Source organism: Tenrec ecaudatus, chromosome 9 (assembly GCF_050624435.1).
Source record: "Tenrec ecaudatus isolate mTenEca1 chromosome 9, mTenEca1.hap1, whole genome shotgun sequence".
Classification (NCBI taxonomy): Eukaryota; Metazoa; Chordata; class Mammalia; order Afrosoricida; family Tenrecidae; genus Tenrec; species Tenrec ecaudatus.
Window position 1 is genome coordinate 74,708,434 of NC_134538.1, and position 23,488 is coordinate 74,731,921.

A 23,488-nucleotide genomic window follows, 5' to 3' on the forward strand; every position below is an offset into this window, starting at 1 on the left:
TGGAAAAAATGTGACTTTAAATTTTAAATTATTTTAAATATTTTTAAATTATTTAATTACTTTATATTTTAAAGACCATAGTCTATAAATCTTCTGAATCACTTCCTGTTGTCTTTTAATAATTATAAAATTGTATTGTATTCTTACTGAATGACATTGTGACATAAAAAAAATGCTAACTGCCATGGAGTTGATGCCAACTCACAGTGCCCCTCTAGGACCAGGTAGAACTGCCCCTATCAGTTTCCAAGACGGCAACTCTCTATGAGAGTAGAAAACCCAGTCTTTATCCAATGGAGCAGCTGGTGGTTTCAAACTGCTGACATTGAAGTTAGCAGTCCAGTGCATGGCACACAACTTACATAACAAAGAAATTAAAACCATAGATTCTAATTATTCAATATTGAGAAAGCAACTGCATAGAGTATCAAAGCATTCCCATTAGAATTTTATGTCCCAAATATCAGTACTCTGGATAGATGGAGGGATTGTGATAAGAGTTATACAATAAAATGATTTAAAGAAAATCAGTACTCAACATTCAAGAAATAATTGCACCTGAATGTGAAATAAGGAACAAATAACAATAAAAGCAATGCAAATTAGCATAACATAGTAGGGCTTGTGAATACATAAAGCTTTGGGAACAACAAAACCTGAGTCTCATTCCCAGGTAAATAAATAGCCTACTCCAAAAAAACTCACTGCCGTCCAGTTAACTCCAATTCATAGCAACAGTATAGGTTCGGTGAGTTTCTGAGAACATAAAGCTTCAAGGCAGTGGATAGGCTTTCACCTGTGAAGCAGCAGGTGGTTTTGAACGGCTGACCTTTCCATTAGCAACCCAAATCATAATCATTACCTCACCAGGGGTCCAAAAGCAGGAGAATTTTGACAAATTAATTAGTGTGTCTTATTTTTCTCATCTGTAAAATAATAATAATTGCTAACCTAATCATTGTTAAATCTTTTAGCATGATTTATAATAGTGCCTAGTATACTACTTGGTATGTTTTATGCTTAATTATGGATTCATAGACTGACAGGTACAGATTCATATATAGATAAATGGCAATTATTTAGTCATTGATATGCCATAAGTAATAAATTCTCAATAATGTATATTATGACTTTCTGTAAGCATTTTATAGCTTGTTTCAATAATAAAATTTAATCATAATAACTCTTATAAACAATTCCTAGTACCAGTCAATCTTGAAATGATTAATCTAGCCCATAAACTTTACATTTCCATAATTAATGATATATTAATTCAAACCAAAAGTAAAACAAATGTATTATTCTTCTGTTGATTGCAACTCATACTGAACCTACACAACAGGATAAAACTGCCATAAGGGGTTCAGCGGCTGTGCATCCTGGTAGAGCGGACTGCCACATCTTTCACAGACCGCCTCGTTGGATTTGAAGAGCCAGCTTTCGGGTTAGCAGCCGAGTGCTGAACCACTGGGTCATCAGGGTACTGGTGCACTAAACAATTGTCTGTTATCCTCATAATAATCTTACTCTAACATCAGATTCATAAATTCCTTTCTTTCTTATTGGATCAAAATACCTAAGAGGGAAATTCAGACATTTCATACTGCCTAAGAGGATAATAGAAGGGAGCCCTGGTGGTATAGTGGTTATGCACTGGGTTGTTAGCCACAAAGGTCAGCAGTTTGAAATCACCAGCCACTCCACAGGACTGTACAGTTACAGTCTTGGAAAGCCACAAGGATGGTCCTATCGGGCCGCTATGAGTTGGATGAATGGATTGTGATGAGTTGTATGAGCCCCCAATAATTTTTATTTTAAGAGGAGAATGTCTGATAGCATAAAAACCAGTGACCTACAAGAATGAAGGTAATATGGCAAACTTTAAAAAGCATTGAAATACATCATGATCTTGAAATATCATATACTATTATAGATTGAACGGCGCCCTAACACATATGTCAACTTTACTGGGCCATGATTCTCAGTATTATGTCATTGTCCTCCATTTTGTGATCTGACATAATTATCCTATGGTTCAGAAACTTGAACCTCTAATGCGGTGGGATTAGTGACAGGATAGAATCTAAGGGATTAGATGGTATCTTGAATCTATTTTGAGATCTAAAAGTGATTCAACAAACAAACCAAGCAGAGGGACCTCAATATCACCAAGAAAGAAGAGCCAGGAAAAGAGTGTATCCTTTGGCACCATGCTTCTCGGGCTGTGAACCTCCTGGATCCAGGGAAAGTTTGACGTCAAGACATCTGGAGGTTTTCAAGGGATGCCAAGCCCACAGATCTTGAAAGGAAGCAAGGATCCTCCCCGAGTCCAGCAGTGAGAAGCTTTCCCCAAAAACAGACACCCTGAATTTGGACTGCTATTCTCCTGAACTATGAGAGAATAAATTTCCGTTTTCTAAAGCCATTCACTTAAGGTATTTCTGTAATCACAGCACTAAATATGCAAAACATATGCCAACCCTAAAAGCATGCTTTTCTTCTCTTGATCTGTAACAATCCATTGCTTAAATGCCCAAGTTCAACTGGATACAGAATGACTATGAATTCTGATTGATTCTGCAAAGCATTCAAGAAAATAAATCTTCGCTTTAATCTGAAAATTTAACATGTATAATTCGTTCAATAAACATCACTGGGAATCTGATACAAGCACAGGCACTAGAGGGGAAATAACGACCTCCTTGGTCTGCACTCCCGGACTTCCCCAAGTAATGACAAAGTGTGACTCAGAGTGGCCTGTACCAGGGAGCCCGAGTGATAATAGTGGGCTATGAGTTGGGCCGCTAAGTATCAGGTCAGCAATTCGAAACCACCAGTTGCCGCTGCAAGGGAGAAAGATGGGGCTTTCTACTCCTGTCATGACTCGCAGTCTCGGAAACCCACGAGGGCAGTTCTGCTCTCTCCCAGGGAGTCTCCATGAGTCAGAATTGATTGTATTCAGCACTGAGTTGTAGATGGTATACATGGTACCTAGGAGTCCTTGGGGGATGAAACTAGTAACATGTTTGACTGGTAACGAGAGAGTTGGCAGGTGACAGTATCCAGGGGCACTTCAGAAGACAGGTTGAAGATATCTCTCCTAACATCAGCCATGAAAAACCCTGCAGAGCACAGTACCACTGGCACATGGGATCCCCATGGGTCCAACCTGGCTCCACGGCATCTGGTTTGGGTTCTGTTCTGTTTTGTTTTGTTTCATTTTGCGTACAAAGGACCCAGGGGGCCCAGTGGCAGCAATAAGTAAGTGGGGCAGGGGAGGGGGCCTAGATTGTAAAGGACGGGTGAGAATTCACCAGGCCGCTCCTAAGGAAAGAGGCACTCTCGGTAAAGCTAAATCGCACATGCAAAGGCACATAACAGGAGACATGAAAGGCCAGGGCAGAAGTCTGGGAGAGAAGCTTGGGAGATGGGGAGGATGAATCATGGGAAAAGAAAAGGAAAAGGTAGGAGGGCAAAGATCGCAAACAGCCTTGAAAAACCATGCTAAAAAAAACCCCACAGGCAGCTGCAGTGAGACTGATGACTTTCACGATGGCCATGCATCCCCAAATGCCAAAGAATAAGACCGTGTATTCCCACCTCTGACTCGCACTGCTTCACCTTCCCCATTCACAGTAGCAGGTGGAGCATACACTGCTGATAAGATGTCAGCTCAGAGCTGATCCTGCTGGGGCTCCGGCACAGGCACTTAATGGTACAGTGGCTGCTTATTTCCTGCAGACACCCACCAAGTGGAGGATGATACGGAGATTAACAACATTGCTGCAAAATTCCAGAGCCCCTTGAATCGTTTCACGGGTCTCGTGTAACTACAAAGAGTTCCTATCTCATCTGAGAAATAAGGGAGCCCCTAAAGTGACCTCAAGGAGTTCAAGAGGGATAGAGGCTGTGGTGGGCTGCTAACCTCCGGGTCTGTAGTTCAAAACCACCAGCTGCTGCAAGGGAAAAAGATGGGCTTTGTACTCCTATGAAGAGTTACATTCTCAGAAATTTACAGGGGCAATTCTACCCTGTCCTATAGGGTCTCTATGAGTCGGCATTGACTCGATGGCAGTGAGTTTGGTTTCGGTTCTCCGTAACATCAAAACACCAGGCATAAATATGGCCAAAACTAACTTCTGATTTCCAAATCCAGGTCTGGAATCCATCTTCCCGGAAGATGACTCAGAAGAGTGATTTGTTCCTTAAACATAAATGACAGTACGTGTCAATGATGCCAAACTTAAAATGGCGCCTCTCTTAAAGTTCTTTCTCGACTCTGTGATCACCAATATACATGAAACTCTAGCTCTAAAACCAAACCATTTCAAGTCGACTTAGCAATTTTGAAATAAAGAAAACACCCAGGGTTTTTTTTAACCCTTAAGTGTGCCAAGATATAAGCTAAAGAATAAAACTCCCATGTTGACATTGCTGAAAGAATAATCAGACTCCATGCAACAAGAATTTATGAAAGCGTGTCCTGGGTGTTTCTCAGACCGGGAATGCACTAATCACAACTACAGTAAGCTGGGGTGAACAGAGGTGCTTTTTGACCCAAGAGCCACAAATGTTTAAAACCACAAGTCCTGGGGAGCACCAATGACAAACTGTACCCTATAATTTAGTGCTCTTTCCTATCACATCGTAAATATAGCACCAAGTGACTAAAATATGGATTCAAGTGCCACAGAGCACACAAAATCAACGTTCCAAAGTCATTTGGTTTCAAATGAAACATAGTTGTCACTCTCAGTGTGGTACCAGGAGAGTGTGGAGCCTGGCGATGTCACCTGGAGAGCTTTACTGGAAATGGATATTCAGGACATGAAGCATGGCCACGTTCATTTCAACTATCACTCAAACATACTTGATGACACACAGGAGAGTCGTTTTCAGTGAAGGGCGCCAGCAACAAAGTAGAGGTTTTTGTTGTACACGTTTGCTCCTTCAGTGACTCTTCATTGTGTGCCGACTCTACAGTGCTGGGCACTTTCTGGGATATAAAAATCCCACTCTCAGAGCAATGGGGCTCGTCAAGGAGAAAAACCAGCGAGCGATTAGCAGCGACAGTGTGACTAGTTCTACGGGTCGCCTCGAAAACCTACTAGAGAACGGAGATGGAGGAGGCTGGACCACGGGAGACCTGAAGGGGTCCAGGGAGGCCTCAGACATAATTTTTTATGACGAGAGGGGTGTTTCAGACATGGGATTAGCCTGGGAAAAAGAAGGGAGCACAAGCCCTTCACACATACAGAGAGCACCAAGCATTTCCGTTCGTCCAGAGCATCACAGTCCATTGTTTGTAACTCGTCCATTAAAGTCCGCAGATACATCTCTAAGTACTTATTAAATGACGATATCACTTGCTCAGTGTATCAGGAGCTGTTGCTGGAGTGGCAGGGGAGTTAGAAAACAGAAAGGAGAGAAACTAACCCATGTAGTCTATCTACTTCTTCAAGGCCCCCAAAACCGACCCGCTGCCATAGAAGTCAATTCATATGGACTCACCTTGGCCCCATAGGACAGGGCAAAACTGCTCCAGGGGGTTCCTGGGCTGTGGTCTTTACGGAATGACTGCCACAACATTCTCCCATGGAGTGGCTAGTGGGTTCGAACCACCAATCTCTTGGTTGGGAGCCAGGTACTGAACCCACTTCCTATGCCACCAGGAAACCCCAGTTAAACCCCAGTTTAACTGATAGATCCCACCTCCAGGCACCCAGCATCGCACACAAAGCTCTACTGTGCCATGTCCCATACTGAACCGAAAGAGCAGAGTGATTGGCAGTCTCCCACACTTGTTGAAGACTGCTGGAGGGCAAGAGACAGGGCTTGTTTTTATTTTGTTTTGTTTCCGATAAGCATTCATTAAGTACTTATTAGGGTTGTCCTAGGAGCCCTGGTCACAAAGGGTCACTATGTGTCAGCATCGACTCTACCTCTACCTGTCAGCGAAGTAATTAGGGTCCTCATGAACTTGAATTGACTCGATGGCAATGAGTTTGAGTGTTTGAGTTTTGACAGCTATACCTTAGTGCTGGTATCCATCTATCTATCTATCTATCTATCTATCTATCTATCTATCTATCTATCCACTGTTGACTGAGCTAGGCAGAAGGAAAATTAAAATGCTATGACTTAATCAACTCAATTCACTAGCATTGACTCAATGCTGACTCATAGCAACCCTACAGAGCAGGATAGAACTGCCCCTGTGAGTTTCCATGATTGTAACTCTTCACAGGCATACAAAGTCATGTCTTTCTTCCATGAAGTGTCTGGCTGGCTGTTTCAAACTGTGTGTGTGTGTGTGTGTGTGTTTGCTTCATTGTATTTCTAGTACCTTGCATAGTGTACAGCACAGAAAAGCCTCTTGAAGCTGTTTGCTGAATGAATGATTATGTTGTTGATTAAATGAGCTATTCAGTCAGTGACCAGATTTTTTAAATCTAGATATATTTTTTAATTTTACATAAATGTATTTGAATTGGAGATTAATCCATCAGTTTGATGAGAAAAGGCACCAAAATTACTGAATTGATGCAATGGAATGATATTAACTAATTCACTCATAACTTTTGCATAGCTCTTTTATAGCATTATACATGTTGCTTTTGTAAGGAAAACAAGTCCTGTTTTGATGATATGACCAATGCTTTTATTTGAGTATTAATAAAGTTTGAGAATATTTTTGAAAATCAGACAAAAACTCTACTGAATATTGTTCTAAGCAGTTATTATGTAATTCTTTATAAATCGTTAAGATGCTTTTAAGAACCTGGATTTACAAAGAATACTCTGGAATATTGTATTACAGTAAACCAAATTCACTGTCATGAGTCAATTCTGACTCATAGAGACCCTATAGAACAGGGTAGAATTGCCCCTCTGGAATTCTGACACTCTAATTCTTTATAGGAGTAGAACGCCCCATCTTTCTCCTGTAAAGCGACTGGTAGCTTTGAACTGCTGACTTTGAAGTTAGCAGCCCAATAGGTAACCACTGTGCTGTGAGGGCTCCTACTTTGGTACAATACAAGAAGGCAATAGATGGTATTGGGCAAAACTCGGTGTTAAAAGTAGTAATAGATCTTGTTGTTAATGTTGTTGCAGTTGGTTGCCATGGATTCAATTCTGACTCATGAAATATATCTAGAAGGTGAATTGTAAAGTGTCTTCCAAATCTAAAAATCCACACCAGAGAAGTAAAAAAAACCTGGAAATCAGAGCAAGAAATTCTAGTTTTAATGGACAACAGAATTGACTCTGCCTCAAAGAAGAATCTCAAAAGAATGTACATGCACTGGGGGAGTGCAGCGGAACAGCAAGGGAATGGAGTGGCAAGGTCCCCAGGGAATGCTGAAAGTGGACTTTGGGGCCAGGGCATGGTGCCCCAACAGACTGGACTGGAAAACGCTCCTAAGGGCCAGCAAATGATCCCTGAACTAACTACAAGCTTTTCTCCTGTGAAAAAAAAAGAATGTACATGAGTAGGACTGGGCTGTGAGATCACGAGGCGTCAAAGGGGTCACGTATCAGGCATCAAAGACCAAAAAAGTCTTAGCATTATGAATGAAGAGGAGTGCAGAGTGGGAACCCAGGGCCCATCTGTGGGAAATTGGACATCCCCTTGCAGAAGGGCCACGTGGAGAAGACTAGCCAATCAGGGTGCAGTGTAGTAATGATGAAACATACAATTTTCCTCTAGTTCTTGAATGCTTCTTCTTCCCCACCCCTCCACTATCATGATCCCAATTCTACCTTATAAGTCCGGCTGGACCAGAGGATGTAGGCTGGTACAGACAGGAACTGGAAACACAGGGAATCCAGGACAGATGATCCCTTCAGGACCAGTGCTGAGAGTGGCAGTACCTGGATGGTGGAGGGAAGGTGGGGTGGAAAGGGGGAACCAATCACAAAGATCTACATATAACCTCCTCCCTGGGGGATGGACAGCAGAAAAGTGGGTGAAAGGAGAGGTCGGACGGTATGAGATATGACAAAATAATAATAATTTATAAATTATCAAGGATTCATAAGGAAGAGAGGAGAGGGGAGGGAGGGAGAAAATGAGGAACTGATCCCAAGGGCTTGAATAGAAAGCAAATGCTTTGAGAATGATGAGGGAAACAAATATACAAAAATGCTTGACACAATGGATGTATGTGTGTATTGTAATAAGAATTGTACAAGCCCCCAATAAAATGATTCAATTATTTAAAAAAGAAATCAAAATGACAAAATAAAGACCTAAAACTATAAAATGAGGAAGCAAAGACTGAATAACAAATTAAAGGAGACTTGAAGATATCCACACTTTGGGCACACATGGCCAAGAGAGTGGTAGTAACAAAGCCTATCCATCCCCCGCCCCCACCCCTGCCAAAAAGGGCAAACCATTCTCACTTCAAAAGAAAAGCAACACTCGCAGTGTGGCTCTGAATGAGGATCAACTGGAATATGTGTTTACAATGACAAGTTCTGGGGCTTATCCCTAAATCTATTCACTCAAAATCTGCTGGGGAGGTGCAGTATGCCCAGGTGATTCTTGGGCAAGCTAAAGCTTGACGTCCACAGTTTTGTTAGTTCACAGTTGAGTATAATTCAGCTGGTTTCAAAGTAATTAAATATTCATATTACAAGTGAAAATATATTATCTTATAAGCCTAATCTATTAACTGATTACATTCTATTTTCTGATTATGGATAGATTTAATGAAGCCTTCAAAATAACAAAACTGCACTGTTCATGCTTTCTCCCGTCCTACCTTGTACCAGTAATTATCATTTAATACTCTCTATTAAACTTAAAGGCATACATGAGGTAGAACACACGATTTAATGTTATAAATCCTCTTGATTATCGTGATTTCATAAGTCAGTGTGCACTTTTTAGTCCTAGGTGAAGATGAACTGACTGGATGGGTGCGTTGGAGAATTCACACGTTGAAGACAGTGCCGACTTGTGTGAGGTTAAATTCAGATGATAAGGGCACCTCCACCTGGCTTCCTCTCCCCGTCACTGCTGGCGTTACTACCAAATTAATCCCAAAGCACCTGTCAAAGGGTGAGTCATGGAGCACTGCCGTCTTTGAATTGTGACCTCTCTCGGGTAGCACTCGCAATATCACAGGACTGTGCAGAGTTGAAAAGCAGATCTCCTCAATATTGCAAAAGATTTGGCAGGCGTGAATATGTTATCCCATTATTTTTCCCAACCTCTCCAAATAAATATGACACTTTATTTATTACCAGTAGCATTGTCACAAGTCATCCATCTCCTGTGGACAGGCACTGTAAGAATTATGGGAGGGACACGACATAGTGATACACTGCGCCCATCAGTCTGACATCAGCTTACTCATAAATAGTTGCTTACTTTTAGGGTTTTGACTCCTGAATGCCTTAGCAATAATTCACAAAAGGTAAATTGCCACTTGCAAAGGGAAAAAACTGCACTAACCTACTATACATCCAATATTAAAAACTGAAGATAAAAATTTACAGCTGTTGCCTGATGAATTTATATTTTCTTCTAGCCTTGGGAGAGATCATGTGGCCAAAAATAATACCAAAAAGCTGTAATGATGTGTTGCTTAAAAGTTTAAAGTTTGAAATGCTGCCATCAGTAAGATAACAACAATAAAATTACTGAATATACCAAACGCTTCCAAGTAAATTTCTTTTCCCAGCATTGATTTTTATTTTCCCTAATTGCTCTTCCAACCAAAAAACATACCCTTCAAAAATTCCAAACCTCAAATGTATTGAAATTTAGCGGGTGGAAGGGTGAAAAAAATCTCTCCCAAACAGAATCCACCAAAATCAAAAACAATTTCCAGAAAAAAATATATAAACAGTTTTCCACAGATTATTTGCACACTTTACCTCTAGTATGATTGTCTTTTTAAAAAACAATTAACTTTCGTAATAAGACTCCTAGTGTTTCTTACCAGTAATTTTCCTATGGTGCACACATACTTTTTTATTATAAAATCATTCTATTAAGTACCTCTTGTGTCTGACTTATTTTATTGCACATTGTTTATTATATTGGGGAACAGTGACCGTAATTACAGAGCATTTTCTAAGGGCTAGCAACTTGATCTTGATTGTCTTGATTATCTCATGTAAGAGAGTAACAAACTTGTCAAAATAGACATTATTATCCTCCAGAGAAGTGAGTGCCTCGGTGGTGCGCAAACGGTAAGTCCACGGCGATCATCCTGAGGCTGGTGCTTCAGATCCATTCCGAGATGCCATGGAAGAATTGATTCAACAGGGTTAAGTGAGGTGAGGTGAGGTGAGGTGAGGCGAGGCGAGGCGGCGAGGGTTAGGTGAGGGTTCGGTTAGGTTTGGTTAGGTTAGGTTGGGGTTAAGGCTAGGTTACGTTAGGTTAGGGTTGAGGTTGAGGTTAGGTTAGGTTAGGTTGGGGTTAGGTTAGGTGAGGTGAGGTGAGGCGAGGCGAGGTGAGGGTTAGGTTAGGTTAGTTTGGGGTGGGGTTAGGTTAGGTTAGGTTAGGTTGGGGTTAGGTTAGGTTAGGTTAGGTTAGGTTAGGTTAGGTTAGGTTAGGTTAGGTTAGGTTAGGCTAGGTTAGGTTAGGTTAGGTTAGGTTAGGTTAAGGATCAAGGGCACTGACCATCACATAGATGTTAGTTACAGAAACAAGATTCTAACTCACACTTGTCTCTTTCCAAAAGCACTACATTACACTGCCTTTCAAATGTTTTCTAAATACATCATGGTCAGCTCTAAGTCGAATCTTATTCCTTTGTAATACTCGAGTTCTTTGTGGAAAAGAATAGATCAGCGACAAAACAAAGAACCAAACCCACTGCCATGGAGTGACCTATAGGATGGAGTAGAACTGCCCTATAGAGTTTCTAAGTTGTTCATCTTTCTTGGGGGGGTGGGGGTGGATTTGAAACGTCTTTATTTCACTCCATTCTCTCCTTTTTTTTGAAGAGAATATTTATTAAGTCTTAAATGATACAAGGACAAGAGAACTACAAAGACTTATCCGGAAGAGGGAGACCATTAGCTCAAGGTCAGAATGGCCAAAGGTTTGATGAACTTGAAAGCACTTTGAAAAGGTTCGAGAAGCCAAAGAAATGTGTCACAAAAACATGGTTGGCAGGAGATCAATACATCCTAGTTACCGACTGAACAGAATCAAGGACCATGATTAGGACCATGATTGAGACAGACGCGTTAAGTTAGACAGATGAGCTTACAATATTGGTCCTGGTGCTTCCCCAAGGCAGTTAGGGCACGCCTGTCGTGGCATAGCCCTCAGTGCAGGGATCTCCATCAAGGACACGAGCGTCTTTGTGCAAGCAGACTATCACAGCTTGCTCCCTCGGAGCACCAGTTCCACCAAGCTGAAACCGCAGACCCTGTTGCTCAGCATCCTGACACTTTCACCCCAGCATCACCCACACAGCAAAAATCATAATGACATCCAGGATTTAGCAGGTGAGCTTACTTGTAACTCTCCACTTGTCGGCAGGAAGAGACCGTAATGAAGGAGTCCGTACGAGAACTGTAAGCTAGAGGGCCTGGCAGCAGGGAACCAGGGAGAAATCGCCCAAAAGCATAGCTCTCCTGCTCAAACACCATAAGCATCCCGTCCATGGACTGTATGCAAATTAAATCTCGACCTAAAAAGAGTTTTAAAAAAAGAGGAATTACACATGTGGTTTTATAAATAGAAAAATGTTAATTTTTCACTTCACATGCGCACAAAAATTGGTGGTTAACTTTCTTGAAGGAGGAAAATGGGTAAATTTAAAATTACAAATTGATGAAGCTGTCATGTTATAGTGTACATCGGTACGCAGACCTCTAGCAATCTTTAGATTACCCAAAGGAAAGATGTCTATAGTTTAAGTACATTTGTTTTCATTTAACGCCTGCCAATAGCACTCAACCAGGGATGATTTCTGTGAGCAAGCAGAATTCCTTGTCAAATGCCACCTTTTCCAAATGTGGAAACATAACACAATCTGTCCCTCGTGGGGCACAATTTCTACGTCACAGTATGCTGGGTTTGTACTTTCAAACGCTGGTTTCATCAGTCAAACTCAATAGACCAAACCCATAGGCCTTTAGGAGGAACCAGTTTCAAACAAATCACAGTGCTCAACATGTTGGGAGTTTATCATCCTATAAACTGATTTTGAAGTCGTTTCTACTATCAGTCTGTTATATTGACTATGATATTCATAGTCTTAAAATATACTGAAATGATAACAATAATTGGTATTAAGTATGGTATACCCCAAAGATCTGTCGTCAATTCAAGTCCAGCTCATTGGGACCCTATGGGACAAAGAAGAACTGCCCTTAGAGTTTCCAAGACTTTACAAAAATCTCATCTTTTTCTGGTGAGTTTGAACCACCAACCTTGTGGTTAGCAGCACAATGCTTAACCCACTGTGCCATCAAGGCTCTTTGTGAAGCCATTTAGAACAGGGTAGAATCGCCCCTCTGGGTTCCCTCAGAGCAGGTGATGGGCTCCAACCACTGACCTTGTTGTTAGCCGTTCAGTGCATAACCTACTACACCACAAGGTCTCCTCAAAAGATCAGGTGCCTAGAATGTATCACGGTCTGCTACTGTAAGTAGTACATCCTATGATGTATTGCATATGAAACAACTGTGTCAGAGAAAAATTAACCTACTCTTTAATGACTAAATCAAAACCAACCTTATCATTAATTTCATATCTCCAGCCTGTACTAACTCTTAAATACAGAAAGTCCGACAGTAACTATTTTTATTACCCTGCATCTCATTACTGATCTTAGGTACAGTATACCTGAAGACTGAAATCTAGAGTTGCTGTGCACAAAAAGAAACCAGATTGCATAAAAACATAAGGTATTCTTATCCAGATATATGGATAAGAATGGTTGGGCAGAAAACTGGCGGCTCGCGTGCCAAACTCTGTTAAAAAAAAAATAATGGTTGAACAAATTTTTAAAAGAAAACATTGAAATGAGGCTTTTCTATAAAAGAAAACATGCTGAAATTACTATAACCCGTGCTAGTCCATCTTAGTTGATATAGTAGGTTTATCGACGTCTAAAAGTCTCAGATGCTAAAGGCTGAATACTTTCAGCAAATAAATATTCATTAAACACACATATAAACCATTCTGACCTCTTTGAAAGCATCCTTCATATTAATGCTATTTAAAATTTTTTCTCACATGCTCAGTGTCTTTCATAATACAGAGTTGGTCTTGAAATTGCTGAGTTTTTATTGTTTCTTAGCTTATTTTGTTTTATTTTCTTTAACATCACTTACTGTGCTATTAAAGGAGTACTTGCCTGAAGAAAATAATTAGCACACACAGGTGCTAACCAAAAGGCTGGACCTGCCAGCCCTCTCGCGGGTGCCTTGGAAGAAATATCTGGCAATCTACTTCTTAACATTCTAGTCGGACCCCCATTGGATCACCACAAGTGAGAATCAGATTGTTGGCAGCTGGTTAGACTATTGGAGATGTCAAAGGGTGTGAGCTTATATGCATGTCTTTCTGTGTGTGTCTGTGCTATTTGTATGTAGTCAGATACAATCTAGATACACTTAAATAAAGAGTACTTTACCTAGTCAGAACTTTGCTATTTGGAAGTTCCCCTGGCCTGCATACCATCAAAGATGAAGAAGTATACAAATGCCTTTAATAGTTGAAATAATGGCAAAGTCTTTCATAGAAACTTTTTACAGGTACGATTTCCAGGTCCCGCATGAGGCACTATTCTCATTTTGGCTATCGTTCTGACAGTTTTAAGGAGGACAGGTGGCACGGGGGTGTTAAATATTAGGTTGCTAACTGCCAAGTTGGCAGTTTGAACCCACTAGCTGGCCCAGAAAAGACAGACGAGACCATCTACTTCGGCAAAGACTGACAGTCTCAAAACCCTCAGGAGCAACGCCTCCTAGAGGGCACTACGAGGCGGATTCAAGAGCAGTGAGTGGGTCTAACAGTTGTAGTTTTCATAAACAATTTATTGACACTCTTAAAGTTTTTTCATTTGTTAAATGAGTACTTTTTAGAAGCCCTCCAAAGTTAAGAGATAAAAGGGGAAAATCTCTAATACTGCATAACATACATAAATCACACACTAATTTTTAAAATGATGTTTCCCTAGTAACAATAACTCAGTAACTATAACTAAGGAACTTAAAAGAAAACAACTCACTGCCATTGAGTCAATGCCCAATTCACAGTGACCCTATAGGGGAGGGTGGAACTGCCCCATTTGAATTACTAAGACTGTAACACTTTACGGGAGTAGAAAGCCCCGTCTTTCTCCCTCAGAGCAGCTGGTGGTCTCGAACTGCTACCCTTGTATTTAACAACCCAATTCATAACCACTACACCACAAAGACTCCTTCAGTCTAAGGAAAATAGAGCGGTCAAATGAGACAAAGTTGGGAAAGGGCGTACTGATAGCTGTGATCAGTGACAGCTGATATCCTAATAAAAGGAAGAAGTCAGAACAACTATAATACTTAGTACACAATGGTTCCAAAAGGAACAACAGCCTGGATCAGCAAGCAGAAGAACAAGTAGTCCCCTTTGCATCAAACAGATGTTATAATATGTTGAAAAATCTTAAAACTAATAGAAGGAAGAATTATCAACCGAAAATAGCTTAGGGCAGAGATGCTAACTGTTGCCCTTGAATGGCCATTCTTCCTTTAGGAATAGCAGCCCTGAGTTATCAGTAGACACACGGCGTCTAGAATAAAGCACACATGTTCACAGTTACTGGGTAGAGCAAATGGTAATGCACATGGCTACTAACCAGTAGGTTAGAGGATTAAGTTTACATGAGGCACCTCAGAGGAAAAGCCTGCCATCTGTTTCTTTAAAAATCACCCACTGAAAAGCCCATGGAGCACATCCCACTCCAACACACATAATATCACTGTGAGTCAAAATCACCTTGACAGCAGCTGCCTCTGCGGTTTAGCTTTGTTTTTTATCACAGACACACGTTTGCAAGGGCAATGAGGCTATTCCGACTCTACATGGCAGAGCAGAACTGCTCCAGTCCCAAGGCTGGAAACCTACATGGATGCACACAGCTACATCTTTCTTCCTCAGAGTTGCTGGTAGGTTTGAACTGCCAACCTTTCCATTAGTAGCCATGTGCTTTAACTACCCTGCCACCAGGGCTCTATCAGATACATGTAAGCGTGCAATTATGTTTTTGTCAAGAGAATGGGAGCAAGAGTGATGTGTATAATTTCCAGACATGCCGCTGAAAGGATTATGTACTCTCCGGATCCTCTCGCCAACTTAATGGTAGGAATGGAGAAGCAATCTGTGCCTCGGAGATGGAAATCCCTGAAGACAAGAGAGACACCCTGCCAAGCCTGGCTCATCTTATCTCCAGGAAGTTAAATGAGAAATAAATACACTTTTTCTTTTTAACTTAAGCTATAGATTAAGTTGAGTCTCTGATGAACAATCAAATCTGCTCTTTAAATAGAAATAGTATTTACTTATCTGAGCCAGAAGACCCATCCAGTATTGCTGCCTCCTAATACTTAGTTTCACTTGATTAGACATTGATTCTTAAAAACAACCAGCTACAGAAGACATATTGGGACAGCTAAAAAAAAAAGTGAATATATCTGCATATAGAATAATACTAAAGAATTATCAATTTTCTTGTGATCATAATATTGTGGTTTTATTAAAGATTAAAAACCATATATATTCTAATGAGTCTTGGTGGTGTTGGCTCAGAAACTGAAGGGGGCAATTCTACTCTGTCCTATGGGATCATGAATATGCTGAAGGAGCAGTGATGGTGAGTGGGTAAGCATCTGGGCTGCTAGTTGGATGGCCTGTCATTCAAACCCAGCAGCCACTCTGAGGCAAAAGTGACAAAGCAATCTGCTTCTGTAAGGATATACAAACTTGGAGCAATCGTGCTCTGTGCTGTAAGGTCACTATGAGTTAGAATCAACTGAACAGCAGGGGATGTTCAAGTTATGCATGATAATGTTTCAGAACTACTGCCTTAGCAAATACTACAATGAATTTGGGCTTGGAAAAATTTTGAGCCACCAAGAAATCTTGGCTGTTTCACATGGTATACAATAAGCAGATGAGTGCTTAACTGACCGCGATGTGTAAGAGGCTGGCTCTAGATGCAGATAATCTGGGTTTATTGTTCAGCTGCGCCAACTACCAGCTATGTGAGCTCAAGCTTCCTTATCTGCACACGGCAGTTGTAAAAATTATGTGAAATAATGTATGGAAATCCGTGCTAGCAGGTAGCAAATACTCACATTATTATATTTTTTTCTAAGCATGCTGTGTTAATGTCTAACTGCCTGTTATTTCCAACACACATCCTGATGAGCATGCTTCCTTGCTTTTGCTTATAGATTTCCTTCAAAAAAGGGTCTCCTTGATGTTTCTTTCCCTTACTGACTGTTTCCTGACCATCTATTCCCTTTCCTCCCATCCTCAGTGTGATACTTAGCTTTGTGTCAGCTTGGCTGGGTCAGGATTCCCTTCAGTTTGGCAGTGGAAGCCTAGTAATCCCCTGGATGTGGCCTAACGTAATCTAATCAGCTCCAGGAGAGCATACATTGTAAGCAACCAAACACTTGTAAAGATTAGGGTAGAGTGAGTGCCAGCCACCCTCTTCCTCAAGTCACATAACTGATAAAACTGAAAAAAAAGGATTCCTCCAGAGTGTGGCCTCCTTCCTATATAAAGGGATGCTGTAGAAAGCTTGCTTGCTATTTGCGGAGTCTGGATCTTGCATTTGTCTCATTGGCCTCCAGTTCTTTGGACTTGAGCCCATTTCTTGCCATACCACCTGCAATCCCAAAAGTCATCAGATCTGTCATTTCACCTGCCAATCTTCAATTCATTTGTCTCTCCAGTCACAATCCTGACCTGCTGACCTTGGATCCACTTGCCTCTGCAGCCTGTACTGTTACTGCCAATCCTGGCTTCATTAGCCCTGAAACTACACAAGCCAGGAGAAGCCCCCAACTTAACACCTGGCCCATAGACTTCAAACCAGACTGGACTATCTGCTTCTATACATGTGTTATTTTCTTGACATATAGTTAAGAACTTTAATCAAGACATAGCTTGAGAACAGATCCTCACTTATACAAACCAATTAGCATGGAGATTATTACAGCTAAGAAGAGAAGCAAAATCCCTAGACTGGTGCTATATCTAAAGAAAAAAAACTGTCTCCTCCCCAGAGAGTAATGTGTGAGAGAGTCTCTAGAAGGTTGAGGCCAGAGTCACTGCTATGAGGGGATTGTGGAAGACACTGAGCCTCACGGGAGCTAATCCTACCTCTGAATCCTGAATCCAATAAATTATTGAATCTACTTGAGTTATGTTTCTGCATCTGAATAAAGTGGGATTAAACTTATTTTTCCTCTAAGCACCACCACATCTCCCCAGAAGCCTTCCCTTTCCAATCAATTACTCTCCACCTGTGATTCCATAGAGCCTCATCCTTACCTCCCTCTTAAAACTAATCATTGACCATTGAAATTTTCTGACTTTGAGCCTGTTTGCCAGGGATAAACTCAAAAGAACTATGTGGTATTCATTTTTATAAATGTAGGACTTAAAGGATGCCTGGCACATAAAAGATACATAATAAATGGTTGTTGAGCTGCCGTAGATTGAGCAAAATAATTTATTCACCTGCAGCTGGAATTGGATGAGATTTTTTTCTATGTGTGTCACACTGCATTTCAAGTATGCAAAAAATGTATTATTTATTACAATCCTGGCTGCTGACATTTAGGGGGAAAATGTAGGGATTAAGCCAAAACATTACTCAAGTTAAATAAATAAATAAATCCTTCAAATCAGCGTTTTGGAAGCCAGTTCAGAATACATACCAAACGTTCTCTTTGCAGATAATGGAAATTTTATAAAGCCATCCAAAAAAACCCATGAAAGTTTTGTAGTTCCAATAGAACAGAATGCAAAGGAAGTTACCATAAAAGCAAATGGATTTTTTAAATCTATTTTAACAACCTCACTAGGAACCTTAATCAATGAGTTCTTACCACAGGCTCAGTATTATAACATGAGCTGTAAGAAATGTGGCAGAACAATCATTGCTATTGCCATTTAGTAAGCATCTATTGTATATCCCCATCCTTGGCTAAACAGTTAACCAACAAAATAGCTGTAATCTTCAATAACCCTCAGGGGTGAGCAGCAGTCCCAGTTTGTGGGAGAGATGGCTGATCTCCAGAGCTCAAGTGTGCTGACGGTCACAGAATGAGAAAATGCCAGAGTCAGGATTCAAATCTGGATCTATCTGGCTCCACTTATACCTGGTTTTTCAGGAGGGAAAACTCAGATTCATTTTTTTAAATAACATAAGTTAATGTACAAAATCCAAAAGCTGCGCTGGAGTGAACTTTCTGGGAAAGGTTTCATGAAAGAAATAAGACCACATAGAATCAATAGGTTGAAATTAAGAAGCCAGAGGAGAAGGGTGGGTAAGGAGAAGGAACACACAGGAAAAGAAGCAGAGGCAGTCAGACGGGATCTGCAGAGCAACCAGGCAAGTTTTGCCAACAGAGCCAGAAGCATCCAAGCAACACATCAAAAAAATAATAATGTTCTAAAAATGCTCCCTCAAAAATTATGCCTGAACACAGAAACAAAATGATCATTTGTCAAAATTGTTGTGAAGTTTGGAAATTTCATCAAAATTTAAAATCTAGATTTTTATTCATACATCTTCTAGTCCATGATGAGAAGGAGAAAAGACATACTATAATCTAGCTTCTCTTCCTAAGCCTGTGGTTCTCAACCTTCCTGATGCCTCCACCCTTTCATGCAGTTCCTCAAGTTGTGGTGACCCCCAACCATAAATTATTTTTGTTGCAACTTCATAACTGTCATTTTGCTACTGTTATGAATCAGGCGACCCCTGTGAAAGGGTCATTCAACCCCCAAGGAGTCACGACCCACAGGTTGAGAGCCTCTGTCCTAAACCTATTTGCAAGGTTTGGAAATAAATTGAGAAAATACCTACTGAAACAATTTTGAAAGAGTTTTTGATAATCAATATATATTTTTTGATTTTCTGTGGCTGTTGGGGCAGAAACGTTCCCTCAAGGTGGCATCGTGGAATGACTACTGTGCTGAACTGTGGGTCTCATTTCCTGGTGCTAAAATATCATATGGTCAAAGCTTTTCCAGCATGATGTATAAACTGGTCATCAATTACTTGCTGAAATGATGGCTACATGAACACTTTTCTCCACTTAATTATAAACCATTCGTTTAAAGCAGTGTGTAGACATGAGAGAACTTGGGGGGGGGGGTGGACACACACATGCACACTCACACCCGTCTCTATCCTTAGAAGTTCTTTCCACCGTGCATGAGCCAGAGCATTTCCCATCATTCATTATTATGGCAACACGGGCCCTAGGGAGGGCTCCCTCGAAAGTCATTCCCTCCATGTCTGCGCCGTCTTCCTCTTCCTGTGGAACCTCTGCAGCAGAGTAAATGCAGGGGCACACGAGAGAGGACGACCATTACTCAGCATGCTGCTTGTTCTCTGACTTGCTCCATGCTCGTATTTCTTTTACAGGTTGCGTGAAAATACAAGTGAAGAAATGCAAACGTGACCCGTGGCCGAGTATACATTGCAGCTCAGCGTGCAGCTGTCAAAAATGCGTGGTCTTTCTCCAAGTCTGAAGAACACATGAAAAGCAGCTGCACAGGTAGTCGAAAGGGCAGACAGGAAACCTCAAAAGTCTGACACGTATGACCAGAAGGAGTCCAAAAGTCTAAGGAACTTCCGTTTATTTTATCCGTTTACCCACGCGTGGACAAAAATGTTGCTGCTGTTGTTACAGAACAACTAAAACAGTAACTCGTTCATCTTTACGGCTAACCTAGCTCAGCAATGATGCAACAGGTCTGCTAGGAGCAAGGGCATCAAAATCGGCCAGAGCAGAATTCCAGCAGATATTGGCTTAAACGGAGGAGGCAGCATTGTTAATTTTTTCCTTGAATGTTGTTCTGGCACTTTTTCATTTACGTCATCATACAAATAAAACTACCCCCATTGTCTTGAGGGATACGCCACAATCTGGCTTGCCTTACGCATTAATAATTGGCATCAGCTGAGTAAAGAACAGCCAGCTTCTTCGTTATTACCAGTCGCTCTTAGATCTTTCTGAGTTTGAGAATTCGACAAATCCTAAGTATCTGCTAGGACTGCAATATCCAAGTAGATTCTAAGCTTAAATACATAAATAAGTTTAACCCTTAGCAGAATAAAGCAATAAATTGAATACCTGCGTTAAGCGAGGTGGCTAATATTTTAAATTACAAACCAATGGAAAATTTGACACAGATCGTCAATGATCAGAATGTTGTCATTGTAACTTCTTGAGACTAATTACCTTAAGACTTGAAAAGAAAATCAGAATTGGGTTTGTATAGTAACTCTTCTTATAAACTGGCCTTTTGACATTTTAATGTGTTTCATTTTAATACAAACTTTAATAGCCTTACAAAGAGTGCTACCGTGAGTTCTGCCAAGCTATTTATCACAATGGTTTGCTCTAAACTGTGGACAGGGTTAATAGCATATTATAAAGAAAGTACAACCATTCATTAAATTAACATTATACGTGATGGATTCAATATAAACGCACTGTTAGAGTTGAAAAGAAGGCTCTAAATGTTCTATTATCACACAATATAGAGTGAATTATTTTGTCAGGTACGATGATTATGAAAGATGTGTTAACATTCTCCAGAACTCACATTCATTCAACAGATCCCACAAACCTTCACCGAACACCTATTGTGTACGAGGAGAAACCAAATCTCTCCCCTCAGAAAGTTCAGTAACTGGGGAGCTCAAAAGCTAAATATTACAACAACACAAAAACAAGAGTTTTACATAAGTCATCGTGATTGATGTAACTGGTGCTGCCAAAGGGTACACATGAAAGATGTCAAATTGGCCATGTGCTATGCAAAGGTCATTTTACGATCATTGTCACAGGGTCCATTCACATAGGCTCGGGTTTATTCCAAAGAAAACATGTTCAAACAAGTCTCGGTGATCAGTGGCTGGCTGCAGACAAGTTCTCGCAGTACCACACTCGTCTTCGTCTCGTTAGGAGACCTTCAAAAATGGGGCGGGTGGGGGGAGGAGACAATCAATGCAGAGGCTTCTGAGGAGATATGCTTGGCCACACAAACTCAGTGCAGACAGGCCTGCGCAGAAAGTGATGGCCACTGAGTTTGAGACCTCCAAGGAGTAATCTTGATGGACTTTCTCAAAGGACACAGGATGACCACAAGGGCCTTTGTTGAGGAGGGCGTTTTAAGCAAATGGACAAATGCATTGGTGAGAAAAAAGACCAGGCAAGTTTAGCCAAGCATTAGCCAATGCATTTGGTCATTCTTCGAGCCTAGCCAGGGCTGCCCTGGGAGGGTGCCATTGGAAAGCCTTAACCTATCCAGCCTACAGTCCGGAAGTGGACACTTCACACTTCTTTTTGTTCCTCAAACTCAAAGAAAATTTGAAAGAGACATGAGACATGAGTTGAATCCCTTCGGGGATGCCCAAGTGGCCATTGGGACTTGGTCTGACTCACAGTGCCGGATCCGTGGGGAGGGTTAGAGAGATGCACGCACCACTTTCAAAGGTGATCAGACATCTGTGGAGGCTATGGCCATGAATAAGAGCTTCACATGTTGACACTTTTGCCTAATGGAAGTTTCAATGGTTGCATAGCATTACTTTTTGACTTTCCATCTTATCCCTTCTCACCTTTTTTTTTTTTTTTTTAAGAGGGAATAAAGGCTATGGGGCCATGACTAACACTGTTGGGAACAGTCAGTGGGGGAGCGTCAAAACAAACAAACAAACAAACAAAAGCTGTCTGGATATTTCAGGCTGAGTGCTACTTCCAGGAAATCAGAGAGGCAGACACAGAGGGAGCCCCAAGCACACGGCCCTGGATTAGAAAGCCCTGGTGAACAGTGGCTATGCGCTAGCAGTTTGAAACCACCCACCACTGTGCAGGAGAAAGATGAGGCATTCGACTCCCGCCCCTCTGAGTCAGTCGGAACGGACTCAACAGCACCCAAAAACAACCACTTCCTCCTTACCCAGAAAAAAAAATCCCAGGGGTAGTATAATATTTTGAGTTAGAATTAAAGAAAAAAAAAGTTTTAAAGTGGGCAATTAAATTTTCAAAAAAGCAATAACCAATCATAAAAGGCAACTCAGAAAATGTTGCCACCGACAAAATTGAAAACAGGACATTTTTTAAGTCCTTTCATTTCATGCAAGTATTCTTCATTTGTAATAATAACAGTCCCATTAAAAAAAAGGAATCAAAGTGTTAAAATATTTGCTTTTTATATGTTGTTAATGCTCTTAATCCTAACATCTACAATATATCAAAAGGAGGAGTAAGGAAAACTTACAGTCAACACGAAATTCACAATAACTCAGTAAAGTAAAATTGAAAGAAAAGAAAGTCAAGAAATTCTCAGCTGAGTTTCAACTTCATTTAAGCTTACACAATTTGAAATGCTAAGGAATGTGAACAGGGATAACTTTCAACTTCCTGACCTGTCAATTCCTATCACAGCAGGCTACGTGCCATTTAATAACCATTGTTTATTAAATTTCCTTAGAGGCTTCTAAAGGGAGCAGTTAAATGCCATATCTTCATAAAATAATAAAAACAAATGTGTGTATGACATTAACAAAGAAGCTGGATTGACTTCGAGTTAATACAATGTCCTGGATTGTCACATTGGTGTTGTAACATCAGACTCAATGAAAATTGCCCATTTCTCCTTATTTAAGCGACAGAGCGATACAACTTGATGCATAAAACCCGTCCTGCTTAAAGCAACTTACCTAGTAGGTTGGACCAAACTGCTTGTTCTTGTGTTTGCATTACACGCTCATTACAGGAATCTCTTTAGTGAAGGGAGTGCGTCACCACGTCAGTTAATGGAAGAGGGGCAAACCCCAAATCAAACTAATTGCCATGAGTCAACTCTGACTCGAGTGAGCCCACAGGACAGAGCCGAACCTCTCGACGGTTTCCTGGGCTGTAAGTCATTACGGGAAAAGACAGCCTCATCTCTCTCCCATGGTGCAGCTGGTGGCTTCAAACTGCTGGCCTTATGTTAAGCAGCCCAAACACTAACCCACGACACCAACAGGGCTCATTGAAGAGAAAGAGGAGGAAGATAAAATGATATATAAATGTATTACCTAACATGTTGTTAGTACAAATTATACTCAATAACTAAAAACCAGGCCGACAAAGCGCACATGATAACATCAAAACATTTAAAAGTAAAATGCCAGTATCTATAAATCCACATTAAAGGAACCCTGACAGGGTGAAGAGTTAGCCTGCTAACTGCAAGGTCAGTCTTTAAAGCCACCACTCA

At 40.9% G+C, this 23,488-nt stretch overlaps 1 protein-coding gene across 2 annotated transcripts in view; it reads right to left on the minus strand.

The window, feature by feature from the left end:
- The window catches only part of BBS9 (Bardet-Biedl syndrome 9), a 572,961-nt gene that overhangs the window by 416,530 nt on the left and 132,943 nt on the right, over positions 1-23,488 (minus strand). For both annotated transcript variants that reach the window (XM_075558202.1, XM_075558200.1), the window contains exon 6: positions 11,489-11,663. In XM_075558202.1, coding sequence (XP_075414317.1) covers positions 11,489-11,663 — 175 coding nt within the window. The remainder of the gene's footprint in view (positions 1-11,488; positions 11,664-23,488) is intronic.